Source organism: Larimichthys crocea, chromosome X (genome assembly GCF_000972845.2).
Source record: "Larimichthys crocea isolate SSNF chromosome X, L_crocea_2.0, whole genome shotgun sequence".
NCBI classification, from domain to species: Eukaryota; Metazoa; Chordata; class Actinopteri; family Sciaenidae; genus Larimichthys; species Larimichthys crocea.
The window spans coordinates 25,188,241-25,204,881 of record NC_040020.1 but is presented as its reverse complement, the minus strand read 5'-3'; the positions used below and the strand labels follow the sequence as shown (position 1 = coordinate 25,204,881).

The following is a 16,641-nucleotide window of genomic DNA, read 5'->3' as shown; positions in this document are numbered from 1 at the left end:
AAATATAACCATGACACTTACCTGTCCCCCAACAGGTCCTTGAGGACCAGCTGGGCCTTGTTGACCTGGAGGACCCTAAAACCATATATGTAATGTGTTGATTCATTTGTGTAAATTAAGGAAAGATGTGATACAGATTTTAAAAACAGGATATAAGCTCACCATTAGTCCCACATGTCCACTCTCACCCTTCTCTCCTGGCAGGCCGGGCATACCCTTAGAAAACACACACAGACACAGGATTAGAGGATTAAAGTGAAGAGCTCCAAGTTCACTGCATCTATTCAGAAGACATGACTTCAATTATCTGCCTCCTGACTGCTGCACAAATCTCACCTGTAATCCTATTGGTCCTTTAGAGCCCTTGAAGCCACGGAGTCCCTCATCTCCTTTTGGACCATACATGCCTTGCTGGCCCCGAGGACCCACCAGTCCATCGACACCCTGGTACACACAGGAGACTGAGGAGTGAGTGTCTTTACGACAATTAAATGATGACAACCTGTCATAAAGTATGATTTAATATAAATGGCAGAAAGGCTTAAACGTAACTTTTCTACCATAAAATAACAGATTTTAAATAATTTTAATGCTACACTGACTTAATTGGATGAATAGTGTCTCACATTCCCACACTGCTCCCTGTACATCTGTTCTCACACACTTTGTGCTCTGGGTACAATCTCCAGCAAGAAGCGCACAGTGCTTTACGGCACTAAGTTCCACACCACCAACTATATTACTGATTTTGGTAAAACTGGATCATATTTTGCGGAGAAAATGTTTTCTGGTTTCACTGTGATGTCTCCTGGCTGCTCCACCACAACTCTGAGTTTTACAGAGTTTCTTGACGGACAGTAAAGTTGAGTTCTTCAAACTGTAGCTGCTGGAAAGACGTTATCTCACTTGTTTAGCCATGTTTTCCAGACTGTGAGCTCATAGACCGGGGGAGTGTTGTTGATACACTGATACCACAGGGCAGAAGAGGTTTTTGGCATTCTTACATAATGTTGCTTTAAAGAAATGTTTCAGCTCGTCTCTGTTCAAGAGGATCTCTAAAGTTTACCAATTATCATGTTATGCTGTATAAAAAAATTTTAATACATATAAAAGCCTCAATGTAAAAAATGAAGTATTTACTGGTCTCTATTCCTGGCTACCTCATGGTGACATATGGCCTGCTGAAACCACAAATTGTAGTTTTATTTATTTATTTATTTTTTTGATTAAACTACCAAGATAATGTGCTAATACATGGGCATAACAGGTGCTACGTTATGCTGAGCTAAGCAAACTGACAGACATGAAAGAGGTATTGATCCTCTCTTCTAACTTATGGCAAGAAAGCAAATAAGCACAGTTCACAAAAATGAGTCCAAAATAAACAAGTTATAAAAGCCTAACTAACTACTTTTCTCTGAACAACAATTTCAACTTGTGGAAACGTCACAAACTTTTCGAGGTGTTTTAGTCTTCAAGACACTGAACAAAGATAAAGAGAACGCAAAGACTCACCGGTAGTCCTGACTGACCAACCACCCCTTGCATGCCAGTGGGGCCTGGGGGACCCTTTTGAGAAAGAGAGAGAGCGTGAAACATTCAGACATGATCAAGTCTCCTCTGGCCATGGAGCGTAATCCATGTTGAGCTGCAAACTTACTCCTTCCCCTTTATCTCCTTTGCTGCCTTTCTGCCCAGGTTGTCCTTGTTCTCCCTGTGGACGCACAAACACAGAGAGGAAACACATTTTACAGCCAGAGTACAAACACAAACTTTCTCTCAGACACACAGACACACACAGTTTACCTTATCTCCGTCGTCTCCTGGTGGTCCTGCAGGCCCCGTAACCCCAGGCATCCCTACAGGTCCCTGATCTCCATCCTGACCTGCTGGTCCAATCGGACCCTTCTCTCCCTGGAACACAAACACATTCAACATGTGTTATTCTGCATTCAAGCTAAATACTTCACCATTAAAAAACAACTGGTTCAAATGGATATAATTAAACACAGTGACATAGAAAAATTAGTTATGTAGTTACAGGCTCGCCCTTCTCTCCCATTGGTCCAGGTCCTCCAATTGCCCCGGCTCGACCAGGCTGTCCGATGGCGCCTGCTGGTCCTGGAGGGCCCCTCTCACCTGTTGACCCCTACAGACAGGACATGTTGATCAATAAAGGTCTTAGCAATTTAAAATACTGAGGCAATGAAGGCTAAATTGGATGCATGAAAACTGATGAAATCCAGATGTTTTGATTTTAGTTTCAATAGGAGACATCACAAAATAGTTCAATTTTCGTATGTGAATTTGTTCAGTGGAAAATCAACTGATCATGTGCTCATTGGCTACAAAATGTGTACAATACTGCACTGAAAACATACACGACTCAAGACATATGCTTTCATTTCACAAACAGAAAAGAGATTCAGACGCCATCCAGAACATGAAAGGCAGAAACAAAAAAAACACTCACGATGGCTCCTGGGAGTCCAGTTGGTCCTGATCCTCCTTTCAGACCAGGAGGTCCCTGGAAAGATCACATATAATTTGTACTATGTAGCTTATAATAATATTAGGGAATCAAGTCATTTGTAGTGTGTGTTTGTAGTGTGTGTTACCATGATGCCAGGAGCTCCTCTGCTCCCCCTGAACCCTTTCAGTCCTGCAGGACCGTTCTTCCCGGATGTTCCTGGAAAACCTGGATCGCCCTGAGAAGAAAAACAAAAAAACATTGTACAATCAAAACACAAATGACGACTCTATGATGATGATGATGATGCTGATGCTGATGATTATCAGTGTTTATGTGCGTACCCACCTTTCCACCTTCCTTCCCAGCAGCCCCAGGTAAACCATGCTCTCCAGGTACACCTGGTGCCCCTGGATGACCACGGTCCCCAGTTGGACCAGATTCACCTGATTTTCCCTGAAACAAAAAAAGCGATTGGGTCAATCACACTGATACAGACATAAAGCACCCAGCAGGAGAATTATTACATAACAGACCTGATTCATATTGTTGAGCTCACCTGTGGTCCCACAACACCTGAGGGTCCTGGAGGTCCTGTCTTCCCTTGGAAACCCTGCAGTCACAGACAAAGATGGATAGAAAATATTTGTGTGTGTGTGTGTGAGTGTGTGTGTGTGTGTGAAGACCATTTCTCAAAGAAAAACTGCATTAACTGGCGACATCTTATGAAATTTTACTCACCGGCTCTCCTCTTTGACCTGGGTGACCTGGAAGTCCATCTTTCCCAGCAGGACCCTACACACCCATACATCCATGCACAAACATACACACACGTATGCCAAGACCAGGTGAAAAGTGAATGGAAGCTCGGTTTGATAAAGCAATGGTAAAAAAAAAAAAAGGTCTGAATAATCACATAAAGTATTTTTACATTTCACCCTGCTGCTAGTATTCATTGAGCTGTCAACTATTCAAATACGAATGCAGGAACTGTCTCTTGCAGGCCACCGTAGGTGATTCATAGCAGTGTGTGAGTAGGATTTCTCTCCAGGGGAAATTTTATCAGAGAATGACAAAGTGGGACACCTCGAGCAGTATGAAATATTCATACAATAACAAAAAAGCACTGCCCCACAAGCTACAATAAAAATAAAAAAAAACAAACATATATTTATAATGGTTTTGCCAATAATTTTTTATTTTAACTGGAACACTCACTTAGAGGTCAAACTCATCTGTTTTCTAAGGTTTAGAAAATGTATTTTATGGAAGATTATATTTTCACTGTGAAGCCTTCTAGACGAATGTTTTTTTTTCTTCTGTATATAACATCGAGATTTTAGGCTTACCAGGACTTGCTCCTATCTTGACAACAACAACAACAAAAATAATAATAGTAATAAAAAAGAGGAATGAAAGATGATGGCAGCTGGTGAAAAGGACAGCGTTCTCTTCTGTATGATGCAGCAAAGCAGGAAAGAAGTATACTAAATTATCTGTGTTTATCTGCAAGTGTGCAATGCAAATGCAGTGTTTTATATTCAAATTATATAAAGAAGATTGTGTGTAGTGGAGTAAATAATAATAATAATACATTGGATTTATATAGCGCTAAGTCTAAGTCTTTGTATGTGATACACACAATTATAAATAAATATTATCTTATGAAACACTTTTATATTTGTGCTTGTTCGTCTGTGTTGTCTTAACTCACGCTTGATCCTTTAGGTCCCGACTCTCCATTCCTTCCTTGTGGTCCTTGAGGTCCCTAATAAGAAACATAACCATCCAATATAACATATTACAGATAATTAATAACATTAAGCAACTAATAATTATTAACAGTTTTCTTCTTACCCTCTCTCCAGGAGATCCTGGGGGTCCATCATGTCCTGAGGCACCCTGTAAAAAATGTAAGAGGGAGGAAGTGATAGATAGAAACATGTGAGGCTCAGATAATAGTGTAAGTGAATACATCCATCAGCAGTGACTGATGGGGTGTTACTATTAGCTGAGAGAAAGGAGAGCCAGCTGACCTTTTCTCCTGATTTCCCTGTAGGCCCTCTTGCTCCTCTGGCACCTCGTGCACCCTGCAGAAGAAACATGACTGAGACCAAACTTACGACAGCCAAGATGAACTTTGACTGACCGGAGACAGAAGGTGTCCAGTTCAGCAAGTAGTAACTCACTATACAGTGACCTTACAGCGACTTTTAGGTTACTGGTTCAGTGAACACAGAGATCTGCAAAGGTGTGATTTTAAAGTGACGCTTAACCACGGTGAAGACTGACATCAACAACATAATCCAAGATTTTGAAGAAGTGGAAACCAGCTATAAATACAACAAATAATGCAAGTTGCAAAGTTGTTGGCAAAAAGTTGGATATTTTTACATCCAACAGACACAGAACAACATTAGCATTTAGTGTTGTGTTTCTGCCCATCTAGCTCTGTTTTTGATCTCCACCAACTGCTTAAGGTGCTAAATGCTCAATGTTCAATGGTTTTGCTGAAAACAGCTATCTGCTTGGCCTAAAACAATACAATGACAGGGGTGAAAGGGAACCAGAACAGTAAAGGTGCAGGTTGAAAACCCAAAACAATGAGCTGAAAGATTCTGAAAACTTGTTAAAGTTAATGGGAACTGCAGAGTTTGGAGAAAATTACCTTTGGGTTTATCACTATGAGAAACCTATCAACCAATCACATCACCACCTCAACCATTGATATTGAGCCAAAATGTGTATAGCTTGTTTATTTGTTTAGATTGTGCATGTTATTTATAATATCCGGTAACTGGCACAGAAGTTTGGTTTCACTTTAATTTGACCATCTCGTATCATATAGTTTGGTCTCCTTACATCTTATTATGCCAATTTTAGGTTGTTTTTCATTCTTTTTGTTTAAAAAACACCATAAAACACGACTGTGGATTTTTTTTATGGATTTGAATACGTCACAGTACGAGCCTGCTTAGCGGCTTATTTTGTATTTAATTTAATACAATTGTTAATTAATGCTGCTTTAATGTACCACTCACAGTACTTACATTTGTAGGTGTAGTGATGTTACATTCATACCTAATCGAAATTGGTATCTACTTCTGCACTGGGCATTTTAATCAATATATGATAAAATTACAATTAGAATTAAAGACCAGCATACAATATCTCTTAAGTCATCAGTAAACTTTATTCTAACAAATCTAAACTAAATAATCATTTAATTACATTGTTAATGTAGAACCCTCAACAAGAAAACAAAAGCTAAGGGAAGAGAGGACAGTGAGGAGAGGCAGCACGACTTCAGCTTTTAATCATCTGACTCACCTGGTTTTAAAGTGTACTCTGTGCAAACTCTGGGGCTTTGGCATGTGTTTTCTTTTCTTTTGAAATTACCTACTGAACAACAGAAAGTTTTGAGACACAGCACTCACATTTGGACCCCTCTGGCCTGCACCTCCTGGTTGTCCCGGGGGACCCTGGGTAATACCACAAGAGACAAGAGATTAATGGAAAAAGTCTGATTTCCTGCCATAAGATCAACAGGATTTCAACCCTTCGACTCACTTTCTTTCCTTTCTCTCCTGCTGCTCCCAGTACACCAGGAAATCCATCAGAACCCTGTGGAGCAGGACACATTCACTTTGAATAAATTATATCTGTAACTTGTTTACAGTCATTCAATCTATCATTGATTATTTTCTTTGGTTTACTTTTGGCCCCTGGCGTCCTGGATATCCTGGCAGTCCTGGAACTCCAAGTTTCCCCTTAAGAAGAGAGACAGTGTGACTCTTAACACATCCTACACAGGTTTTTTGCACAGGCTGAGTATTGATTAGCATTCTTCATGCTAACTTAGCTCTGTACCTTCTCTCCAGAAGCACCAGAAGGGCCAGCTTCTCCTAGAGGGCCCATTTGGCCTTTGGGCCCCTCAGGTCCATCTTCTCCACGGCCACCTGGAGATCCATTGTCTCCAAAATCCCCCTTTGCTCCCATCTCCCCTTTGGATCCCGGGAAACCATCCTCTCCCTGCAGACAGAATAAATCAGAGGAGACAACAGTGTAACAGGAAAAAAGAAAATCACAGATGGAATTGAAAACATCATGCATACAGCAGATGATCTGTGGAGGTAATTTCATATTTTCAGAAAACATCCTGGATGTGCACGCTCTGCCTCTCTCACCTTTTCACCTTTGCTTCCTTTTAATCCTCTGATTCCATCTGCTCCCTGTCAAACAGGAAAGAAAAAGCAAACTGGAAGTCAACAAGAAAACCGAAAACACATAATATAATATCACTGCATCTTTATAAGGTGACAAACATCTCTAATTGCTAGTATGCTATGCCATTAAACCTTAGTGCTGGCATTAAGAACCATAATGGTATACAGTAATTATTTGGCTAGAAGATGAGAGTTTCTCTAGAACGACAAATCATTTTTTAGATGGACAAACATGTTTTAATTTATTGAAAGGGATTTCCTCAACCAATAGAGGACCAGGAACTTCATCAAGTGATGTTAAAGCCAGAGGATCAGTAAAACTGGTTGCAAGGTTTTTACACAATAGCTGGAATATTTCGTGTTAGACATTTACATTTAGTCAATTATTTTGACACTTTTATCTAAAGTATTTTACAAAAAAAGGAAATAATCAAAGTACAGCGTAACAAGGACATGTTGGTGCAATAAGCAATAAGTATTACTCGCACAGAAACAAGTGACAGTTGTAGAAGGGGGAAAGATTTAGCATGTCCAGTTGTTGGTAGTGTTGGAGAGGAGGTACTCTCTGAAGAGCTGCAGGTCTTCAGGAGGTTTTTGAAGGTAGAGAGGGACACCCCTGATCTGGTAGGAACTGGTAGGACGTTCCACCAACAGGGCACAAAAGAAGAGAAAAGTTTGGATTGTCCTGAACATGGCAGAGCCAGGCATCATTCATTGGAGGAGGATAACATATGCCTGTATGAGGGCATTCAAGTAGGTGGGTGCAGAACTGCTACTTTGTAGGTGAGCATTAGAAATTTGAATTTAATGTGGGCTGCTACAGATAGCCAGTGGTGGTCACATTTTGCATTTCCTACCTTAACTCCTCGTTGTCCTGGGTATCCAACAGGTCCCTGCACTCCTACAGGGCCCTGTAAATAAACCCACAAACGCATTAAAGGAAGAAACATTGAGAAACATTTTGGGAAATATGCTTATTTGTTTTCTTGCTGCAAGTGTGATGACAGAATTTATACCACTCTTATGTATCTTTGTTTTTCTTTCTTTGCCCGGTGAATTCATTTTAAAACAAAAAGTATTATATATTATGTGCATCTGCAGACAAGTTCATTCCACTGCAGGAGAGACTTTATGTTGTCTGCAATCAGGTGGAAAAAATATGCGCGTATATCGATATCAGCATCTGCAATTTGTCAAAATCAGCTGTTGGCAAAAATCCGATATCGTACAGCCCTAGTTAGAAAGGTAACAAATCTCCCTATTAACACCTCTAAAACGCACTAAATAAAATGTTATATCATCGTTTGTTTCATTAAAAAAAAGACAAATTGTGTTTTTTATGGGGAGCTGGGAGCACTGAGCAATTAGGCATACTTCCCACAATGTCAAATGACTCTTTGACACCTTCTAGTTAATTGTAATAACATGAACACAATATGCACACGTTGTAAACACAGGCGTTGACACATGCATGCAGCAGACTTACCGGCAGTCCCTTTTCTCCTGGAGTACCTTCTCTTCCAGGGTGACCCTAAAGACAAGAGGACAGTCATGTAGTTAGGCATGTAGTTGTGATGTTCAGGGCAGGATTAGGGACGGTGTAATGCATTATGTCAATAAGATGTAGACATACACAAGCAGAAACATGCATGTACTTACTGGGGGCCCATCATTTCCAGGTAAACCTTGCATCCCTTTTTTCCCTTGAGGCCCCTATGAGACAAAACACAGTCAGTCACAACTTCTTCATCCCAAAATTTTTTTTTTAAAAGTCCAACTTCAAGTGTCTTACTTTTTCTCCTGGCAGTCCTACTAACCCCTGAGGACCAGGAAAACCCTGTAGGAGAAATGGAGCATTGATGTTTCTGTGTTTTTATCACATTTGTGAGTTATTTTTGCGAGTGTCTGCTCTCTGCTCGTACCAAGATTCCAGGGTTGCCTTGCTGTCCAGGTGCTCCAACGTCTCCCGGGGGTCCCTGTTACAAACAGGAAATGATGTCATGGGAAGTATTTTGTTATCAAACTCTACTGTCTGCTACCGTTATTATACTCACGAAGTTTCCCTTTGATCCTTGAACCCCGTCAATTCCTCGAATGCCCTGAGGAGAGAAGGGAAGTTAATGGCGGTGACTTGTTTTTTTCTGTCTCTGTCCTTGAGTGCACTCATGTGGCCTCAATTTAAAAACATCCTAGAAAACACAAGAGTTTTAAATAACAACGTGATAGGACACTGTGAGAATGTATGGAAACTGAGCTGTAATCTGCAGATATTAATTCTCTTTGTGGGGTTTATTTTCTGGCTGCGGCTTTTTTTCTGACACATGAATCTTCTGCTCCTAAAACATGTTTTCTTGTCCTCACTGACTAAAAAAAGATAAAAGGGGGTTGTATTTCCTATTATCTTTAATTTTTTAATTTTCCTTAGGCTTGTTACAGGAACCTCCAGGGACAACAACTAAATAAAGCTGAAAATTATTAGCCATCCGGTTGGTTTTGGCTCTACCATCTCCTTGCTGGAGGCGTTTTAATGCTTAATTTATCAACACCGAGCATAAATATGTACTTACAAAAAAATGTGCTTCCTCTGTGTGTTATCTTCCAAGTGCTAACTTGTGTTTCTACAAGTGCAAACATACTGTGAGTTATGCAAACTAAAAAGAAACTTGCTTGAGGTGTATGAAATTATATTTGGCAGATAGACGGTAATTTCCTCAGACAAGATAAGAATTACATAATACCGTGTTAACAAATGGAGAACTACAGTAACAACATAACGAGGCATTATCACAAGCCGTCATCTGATAGTGACACCACAGCTGGATTTATGTTGGTGGTGAGAAAGAGTCGCATTTTAGTTGCATTGATAAACACAGAGGCAAGATATCAGGATAATTACTAGTGTCTAAGGTCTTTTACTGTTGTCAAACATAGAGATTAATGTGTGCGAATGTTGTGTGTGTGTGTGTGTAAAGTGTAAATTTCACACTCACAATCTGGCCTGGGGGACCGGGACGACCTCTGGGGCCATTCAGACCTCTGGAGCCCTGAAATACACATCAGACATTATTACATATAATGGTGTGTCCTCATACTTCTTTCTTAGGACCAATAGCAATTTTAGATCTTAAGATTGAGGAAAATATGAACATTTTGTCTAGTTCTCACTTCTTTAATGGGTTGTTTAACGGCCAAGACTTAAGGTAAGGGGTTAGTGAATCTATGATGTTAGTATCACCGTACAGAAGTGCAGTGCATGAGTATTTATTTGTGTTTGGTTGGATAAGTATTATTAAACAGAAATGTAAGTTTGTTTTGAGCTTTTGTGTTTCTTTTGTTTTGTTTACATGTGTAACTGTGTCCATATACCATCCTTGTGCAATCAGAAGAAAGTCTTAAAGAGAAATTAAATTATACTAATAATATCACTCATTACGACAGGCAGCGGCTTAGCTCAACTCAACAACAGGGTATACTTTCATGTAAATGAGGAGAAAACAAAGAAGCATATTTATATATAAACTATTATAGTTTAAGGTTAGAGGGCAGTGCATGTATTGTGTAAATAAAGTTCCTCATATGTACAGATACACAGTGTGTGGGTCTGTATGTTTGAGTGTAAATGATAGGTATATTTAAACATATAACATAAGTACGTTTGTTTTCGACTAATGCCACATTAAATAAAACCGTAGTGGATTGATTAATCATGTATTGTATGTGTGTGTGTTACTTACAGCATCACCTGGTTGTCCTCTTGGCCCGTTTGGCCCCTCAGAGCCCTGTGAAACAAAAACATTAATACAACCTGTACATACAGAGACACAAACTTGTGTAAACATGAATACACCTCTCACCTTTTCACCAGGCTCTCCACTAGGACCTGCAGGGCCCGGCTTACCCCTGTCTCCCTGAGAAAATACACACATGGAAGTTGGCAAGTGGTATTATGAATTATCTACTTAACACCACTGTCTCACTGAGCCAGATAACTCACTTTATGTCCTTTGTTTCCAGGGAGACCTGGCAAGCCATCAAAACCTCTATCCCCCTGCAAGGAGACAGATTAGTTGTTATTTTAAGATAATGGAGTCAGTAATTGAACAGTGTCAGCGCGACATCAGTTCATCTTCACCTTTGATCCAGTCTCTCCGATCACACCACGACCCCCATCTGTACCAGGACGACCCTAATAAACACACACACGAGCCAAGTCAAGCCAAGAGTTACTGAGCTTTTGTGAAATTAGTTACAGATACACTTGATGTACATTGAGAAAAGTGAGTAACACAGTCTCACCCGTTTACCGACTCGTCCGTTCTGACCCGGTATACCTGTCAGTCCTGGAGGACCCTGGGGAGAAACAGGTGGAAAGAAAGGAGGTGACAGTCCAGCTTGTTCTCAAACGAGTATACAAAAAGGAGTTAGGTGCTAAGTGTGTTGCCATGACAACTGACTCACCGTTGGCCCCATCTCTCCGCTGGATCCCTTCAGCCCGGCGGGACCTGGAGCACCCTGAGGGAAAAAAAAAATGTTTTTAGTTGTCCAAACAAGTCTGCTTGGGATTGACTGAATCCACCTAATGTTGGACAGGAACTTTATGACTTGTAACTTAAGGTCACAGCTTCTGCTTTATTTCCCATTATTCTCCACCTACTTTTGTGTTGACTTCCTGAACCTACATTGTTGTCACTGCTCAGGAGGTGAATGCAAACCCCATAAGTAATAAAACAAGACTTGTGTTTAACTAAGCACTGCAATAAAGTGTGCTCTCATTCACAATATCCAATGTGTGTGTTGTGCTGCCTTTTGATGCATTTGTGTTGAGAAGTGCACTACCAGTTTAATTAAATGAATAAAGCATTAAAATAACTGCGTTGTACTTATTCTTGAAGAACCCTAATAATTATGTAAGTTTATACATCCTTCCTCTGCACCTCCCTGCCTTCTGCTTCAGTGACGTGATCTCACTCACCAGTGGTCCAGGTCTTCCCCTGAGGCCAAGCGGCCCTGGAGGCCCCTTCATAGCCAGCTAGAAAGGAGAGGAGGAAGAAGGAGTGAGGAGACAATGACACACAAACTGCTGCAGCTCTACGTCAGCTCTGTAATATTACGGTGAAGGTAAAAGTTTATGTACCTTGGTCTGCTGCAGGATGGCCTGAGCCTGCGCCTCCTGCGCAGAAACCACAGTACCTGTCTTTGGATCGCCACCTGACTGGAACTGTGCACACACAGACACAAGTACACGAGATGCTTTAAGTCAAACTCAGTACCCCACCCAGTGGCCGATATGGAGTACTTCTATTAAAGTCTTACATAAAAAGCTGCAGATGGATAAAATTTAAGAACAAAAAGCAAAACATGAGGGTTTCTGAAAGGTTTGATGAGGAAGAAAATTATTTTTTTAAACTAAGTTTTAAGGAAATCAGTTGAACTAAAGAGCGAGCTAAATCAAATACAGTACAGTGTGTAGAATACATTTCTTATCTGGATTCAGGAAAGGTAAGTGAGGGGCAGGTGCTGATCTTATTAAGCCAAAAGAAATGTATGTAACATTCCTGTGACGACCCATTACTCCTTGAGCTCAGTTAAGGGTTAACAGGACTAAGTAACTGGAGCAGCAACACCACTGCAGCTTGTAAGGCCTCAGGCAACACAGAAGTATCGTCATGTTACCGGTATGAGCATGATGTTTCCTGGAGGACCTGGTATCCCATCAGCTCCGTTTAGGCCTGGTCGCCCTTGAGGGCCCTGAGAGGAGACAGAGGAGGACAGTTATGAAGAGATCCCAACAAGTGGTGGACTCACCGTACTCACACAGCAAACAGAGGACAGTCCTCACCAGCTCCCCAGGGTCTCCTCGAGGTCCTACTGGTCCTGTGATTCCTGGGGGCCCTGCCTCTCCCTGCACACATGCACAGAAAAAACTGAGTTTGATGGAGTTACAAGCTTCCATTTCATATTTAAAGTCGCTGCAGTTGTGTCTGCCTTCCCCACATGCAAAACAGGCTCCTTCTTTTTTTAATAAAAATGTGTTTCAAGTTACATTTGGTGCAGAGAAATTCACTGACCTCAGGTCCTGGAGGCCCATGTGATCCTGTTATCTGCGTTCCCTGGAGATATTTCACAGAAAGTATGTGTATGTAACCATTCATCCCAATGATACCTGTTCAATTCAATACCTGTACTGCTACCAATCATATACCTAGAGGCAGACCAACAAATATAACGATAAATTCCTTCCTTAAATTTTCCAGAAAAAGAAATTGAGAAGTTGTTTTTGGATGAAATAACAAGTCAGGAAAGTTAGTGTTTGGTTTATTCAGTGAATTAAACACCTGAAAAAACAACAAAGTATTAAAACGTTTTCATAAATCAAGACATATCAGGTCAACTGTCTAACTGTAGATAGTATAGATGGTATCTCATGAAAGACGAAGAAATTGACAAAGCATTTGACACTTTTCTGCTGCTAATTGACGTTTTTTATACTCGATGCTATGGACACGTTTCAGGTGGTTTTGAGGAGCAATATGTAATTGTATTTTTGTATGTTTGTAAAGCCTCTGTGTGTTTTCCTCACCGCTCCCAAATAGCCTGGTTCTCCTTTCTCTCCTTTCTCCGGTATATCCTATTGACAGGAGATGGACAGAGACATTAGGCATTAATGCAGATGAATAATAAGCACATAAAGTTCATGATTTATCCTCTACACAGGATTAATTAATTAATATGTATAACTGATAGTGTACCTCTGCGTTAATAGAGTACTCCCCTTCTCTCTCGGCCGGTCCATAGCGGTCATATTCTTCCTCATATTCATACTCGTTCACATGGTAGTAATCTGTTGTGTTGTCATAGTCTTCATACTCTACAATCTGTCCAACAAACACACACAGAGACAAATAATTAGGGACAGAAAAAGACAGTAAATAAACACACATTGCAAAATGCAATGTAATGTAATGTAATGTAATGTAATGGCAATGTAATGTAATGCAATGTAATGTAATGTAATGTAACACAAAGTCAAAATTGCTGCTGTTTCTCGCTCACCTCATACTCAGTGATATTTGAACCTGATTTCACCGTGGAAACAGAGATGTCATCATATGGGTCACTGTAGTCAAACTCCTCAAACTCCTGGACCATCTTCTTCTTCGGGACTCTCTCCACCTGGAGATCATAAAATATTCAAAACAGAGACGATGCAGGATGATAGCACGTGTGAAGTTTTTTTTATACACATAGAGAACACTGAAATTAATTAATATCACTGATAAAATTAGTTTTCGGACACAAAGGATGCTGATCGACACAAGGAATTCACTTCCTCTAAAGTACTGTCTGGCTAAGCACTCTATTACATTAGAGATATCATGAAAAAGCCAAGAAATACTCAGCACAGTTAATTCTTTTTATTTTAGCTCCTTTGGGATCATTTATTAAAGTGTGTGCAGCTTCATCAGAGTGTTATCAGAATACACAAATTCCACGTTTAGCGTTGGCTTCTTCCTGCTGATTATTTTTCTGCTGATGTTACAATAGAACAGCTGAACACAATAAACCAGGAGTCCTGTAGTGTTTTGAGATGTTAGCCAGATGATAGATCTAACCGCAGTGGAAGATGTTTTGAAACCTTTCCCGAGAGAGCATTGGCACAAATAACCCAGCAAAGTAAACCGGATCAAAACCACCAGAAAAAGACAGGTATAAAGTAAGACAGAGTGAGAGCTCAGAGGACACTAGCAGCTTTTATGATTTATAATTTAAAATGGATGTATCACACAGACAGCAGGGAAATAAACAGCCGGATGTGTCTGAGTGATGCAAACTCCAACTAGTGGTAAGACATTTGTGTGTCTGTCTTTGAGAGAAAGAAACAAACATGCAAATATTTACAGTATGATGTCAGAAACAGTGTTAAGCTAAATGTCTGACTAACAGCCCACAGTGATTCTGTGATTTATGTTACCCACAGCATTTTGTGGTGTAAACACATCACTTGAAATGATTAAACCATTCGTCTTTTTGTCATATCTGTCCATAAATACCTGTAATAGTTTCACTCTGACTAGATGAAACCTTGGGGGCTCATTTACTTTTAAAAACGACAGTCTGGATTTACAGCGTTCAACACCTGAGATGCCTTGCGGTGTGTGTTATGTGCGGAATGGACCAGGTTCAATCGGGATCCCATTCCTCTTTTTGTGTTCAGGCTGACATGTGGTTCAACTCTTTCTCTCTGCCTTCTGTGATTGGCTGGTAAAAGGGGACTTACCTCCTCAGGCTCTGTTAAAATGGTGTTATAAGGTAAAGGTGCGTCACAGTCTGGGATGTAGTCTTGACAGTATGTCTCTGCTGCTCTCGGGTCTTCGACAATCAGCAGCTGCTGGATGTCTCCCTGTGTCGCACGAACATACAAAAATAAGTATGTGACATTAGTAAACCCTGATCACATAAATCGAAATAAAGATGTCACCATTCGTCCTCACTGTACACTAGGTCATTAATTACACTGACTGACACGTCGTATGCATCTGTCTCCCACGTCTTTATCGCTGACTGTATGTGTTCATTTAGTCAGATCAAAGTGACTTAACAGCCTGTTTTTAACATTGCTCTGCAGTTAATCGTCTCCAGAGATTCAGTCTCAAGTGGCGCCAGCACATTAGGTCCACAGGCAGACTCAAACTCTTCCTCCCTCTTACACATCCTCACACATGGAAGGGAATCCAAGCCAAACATGGGCAGGGAGTTGTTCAGTTAAACAGATGGACCACCTGATATTCTTGCACTGAAAACAAAGGTCAGAGTCCACACTTAAGATCTGTCAAAATGACCTCACACTGCTGAGGACACGGCAGAAACAGAGCTCGTAAAAGGTTTTACACAGCTGCAAATTTAGATGGGATTTTTCCAGAGTTGATCACTAGTAGTCATAGTGTCAGCAGATCAGCAGTCAGAGAATAAATATATATAATATAAATATATTTATTTGTCACAGCTATTAACAGAGAATAAATTTAAAAATATCTGCCGTGTTACTGTAAACTTGAGGCAACTTAATCTTCAGGGCAGTGAGGAACATGCAGTACATCCCCAAAGCCACTGGAGGGCAGTGTAGGGAGACAAGCCTTTCTGTTAATTCATTTGTCAACACTTAATTAAGCAATCAAACATGCAGCAACAAGCAGAGACACTTCTTCAACACACACAATGAACTCACTGTCTGTCCTGATTCTTTTTATGCTTTGCCAATTTTCTTTCTTTCTTTTTTTTTAACCAAAGTCACACACACACATGGTTCTACCTCAAACACGCCTTCGTCCAGCAGTCGTGTTCCAAACACAGTAACGCCCTCAGTGCTGATGCGGGGGTCAAAACCTCTGAGCAGGTCCAAGGTGTCCACTTTAACACAGTCCAGGTAGAGAGTCACTGACTGGCCCTCCACACTGTAGGCTACTCTGTGCCACCTGGCATGAAGGAGAGAAGAAGACACTTAACTTCTGAGAAGGTTTTGTGTCTAAATGCTTTTAGGATCCAGCCGAAGGAAAAAAATTTGAATGCAAAGCAAACAAAATTGTGTGTGTATGGGTGCCTGCGTGTGTGTAGTCACCCACTTGCCATCAGCCACGTTGATCTTCCTAAAGGTGGGGTAAAGCTCTGGGGGTGGCTGACCTTCGTGGTCCTCATAGAGGAAGACAGGAGAACGGCCGATCTCCACACCGAGCTGCTGTGTGCCCTGAGTAACACAGAGAAAGGTAATGGAAAGGAGTGGTAATGGGATAAATGGGAAACGGATGGGCTATAGGGCTGTAATGGTTGCCAGGTTGCGATTGGTAACCATTGGGAGAAACTGGCAACAAATTCTTGGCCTTTGGTTGCTATCAGTGACAACCATTTTTTAAATTATTGACAGCAAACAGCATAATGTGTATCCCAAAT

The 16,641-nt window shown here is 40.7% G+C and overlaps 1 protein-coding gene across 1 annotated transcript in view; it reads right to left on the bottom strand.

The window, feature by feature from the left end:
- LOC104921198 (collagen alpha-1(XI) chain) overlaps nucleotides 1-16,641 on the bottom strand; it is a 51,886-nt gene that overhangs the window by 12,340 nt on the left and 22,905 nt on the right. Inside the window, exons 4-47 of the mRNA XM_027282889.1 lie at nucleotides 16,317-16,438; nucleotides 16,007-16,169; nucleotides 14,975-15,097; nucleotides 13,750-13,869; nucleotides 13,446-13,571; nucleotides 13,277-13,324; nucleotides 12,765-12,806; nucleotides 12,536-12,598; nucleotides 12,370-12,444; nucleotides 11,831-11,914; nucleotides 11,669-11,725; nucleotides 11,155-11,208; nucleotides 10,993-11,046; nucleotides 10,829-10,882; nucleotides 10,691-10,744; nucleotides 10,551-10,604; nucleotides 10,431-10,475; nucleotides 9,687-9,740; nucleotides 8,751-8,795; nucleotides 8,619-8,672; nucleotides 8,489-8,533; nucleotides 8,356-8,409; nucleotides 8,183-8,227; nucleotides 7,554-7,607; nucleotides 6,658-6,702; nucleotides 6,341-6,502; nucleotides 6,187-6,240; nucleotides 6,041-6,094; nucleotides 5,908-5,952; nucleotides 4,507-4,560; nucleotides 4,328-4,372; nucleotides 4,185-4,238; nucleotides 3,212-3,265; nucleotides 3,030-3,083; nucleotides 2,819-2,926; nucleotides 2,619-2,708; nucleotides 2,474-2,527; nucleotides 2,042-2,149; nucleotides 1,807-1,914; nucleotides 1,661-1,714; nucleotides 1,516-1,569; nucleotides 337-444; nucleotides 163-216; nucleotides 22-75 (exon numbers count right to left, since the gene is read on the bottom strand). Of these exons, the coding sequence (XP_027138690.1) occupies nucleotides 22-75; nucleotides 163-216; nucleotides 337-444; nucleotides 1,516-1,569; nucleotides 1,661-1,714; nucleotides 1,807-1,914; nucleotides 2,042-2,149; nucleotides 2,474-2,527; nucleotides 2,619-2,708; nucleotides 2,819-2,926; nucleotides 3,030-3,083; nucleotides 3,212-3,265; nucleotides 4,185-4,238; nucleotides 4,328-4,372; nucleotides 4,507-4,560; nucleotides 5,908-5,952; nucleotides 6,041-6,094; nucleotides 6,187-6,240; nucleotides 6,341-6,502; nucleotides 6,658-6,702; nucleotides 7,554-7,607; nucleotides 8,183-8,227; nucleotides 8,356-8,409; nucleotides 8,489-8,533; nucleotides 8,619-8,672; nucleotides 8,751-8,795; nucleotides 9,687-9,740; nucleotides 10,431-10,475; nucleotides 10,551-10,604; nucleotides 10,691-10,744; nucleotides 10,829-10,882; nucleotides 10,993-11,046; nucleotides 11,155-11,208; nucleotides 11,669-11,725; nucleotides 11,831-11,914; nucleotides 12,370-12,444; nucleotides 12,536-12,598; nucleotides 12,765-12,806; nucleotides 13,277-13,324; nucleotides 13,446-13,571; nucleotides 13,750-13,869; nucleotides 14,975-15,097; nucleotides 16,007-16,169; nucleotides 16,317-16,438 (3,102 nt within the window). The remainder of the gene's footprint in view (nucleotides 1-21; nucleotides 76-162; nucleotides 217-336; nucleotides 445-1,515; nucleotides 1,570-1,660; nucleotides 1,715-1,806; nucleotides 1,915-2,041; nucleotides 2,150-2,473; nucleotides 2,528-2,618; nucleotides 2,709-2,818; nucleotides 2,927-3,029; nucleotides 3,084-3,211; nucleotides 3,266-4,184; nucleotides 4,239-4,327; nucleotides 4,373-4,506; nucleotides 4,561-5,907; nucleotides 5,953-6,040; nucleotides 6,095-6,186; nucleotides 6,241-6,340; nucleotides 6,503-6,657; nucleotides 6,703-7,553; nucleotides 7,608-8,182; nucleotides 8,228-8,355; nucleotides 8,410-8,488; nucleotides 8,534-8,618; nucleotides 8,673-8,750; nucleotides 8,796-9,686; nucleotides 9,741-10,430; nucleotides 10,476-10,550; nucleotides 10,605-10,690; nucleotides 10,745-10,828; nucleotides 10,883-10,992; nucleotides 11,047-11,154; nucleotides 11,209-11,668; nucleotides 11,726-11,830; nucleotides 11,915-12,369; nucleotides 12,445-12,535; nucleotides 12,599-12,764; nucleotides 12,807-13,276; nucleotides 13,325-13,445; nucleotides 13,572-13,749; nucleotides 13,870-14,974; nucleotides 15,098-16,006; nucleotides 16,170-16,316; nucleotides 16,439-16,641) is intronic.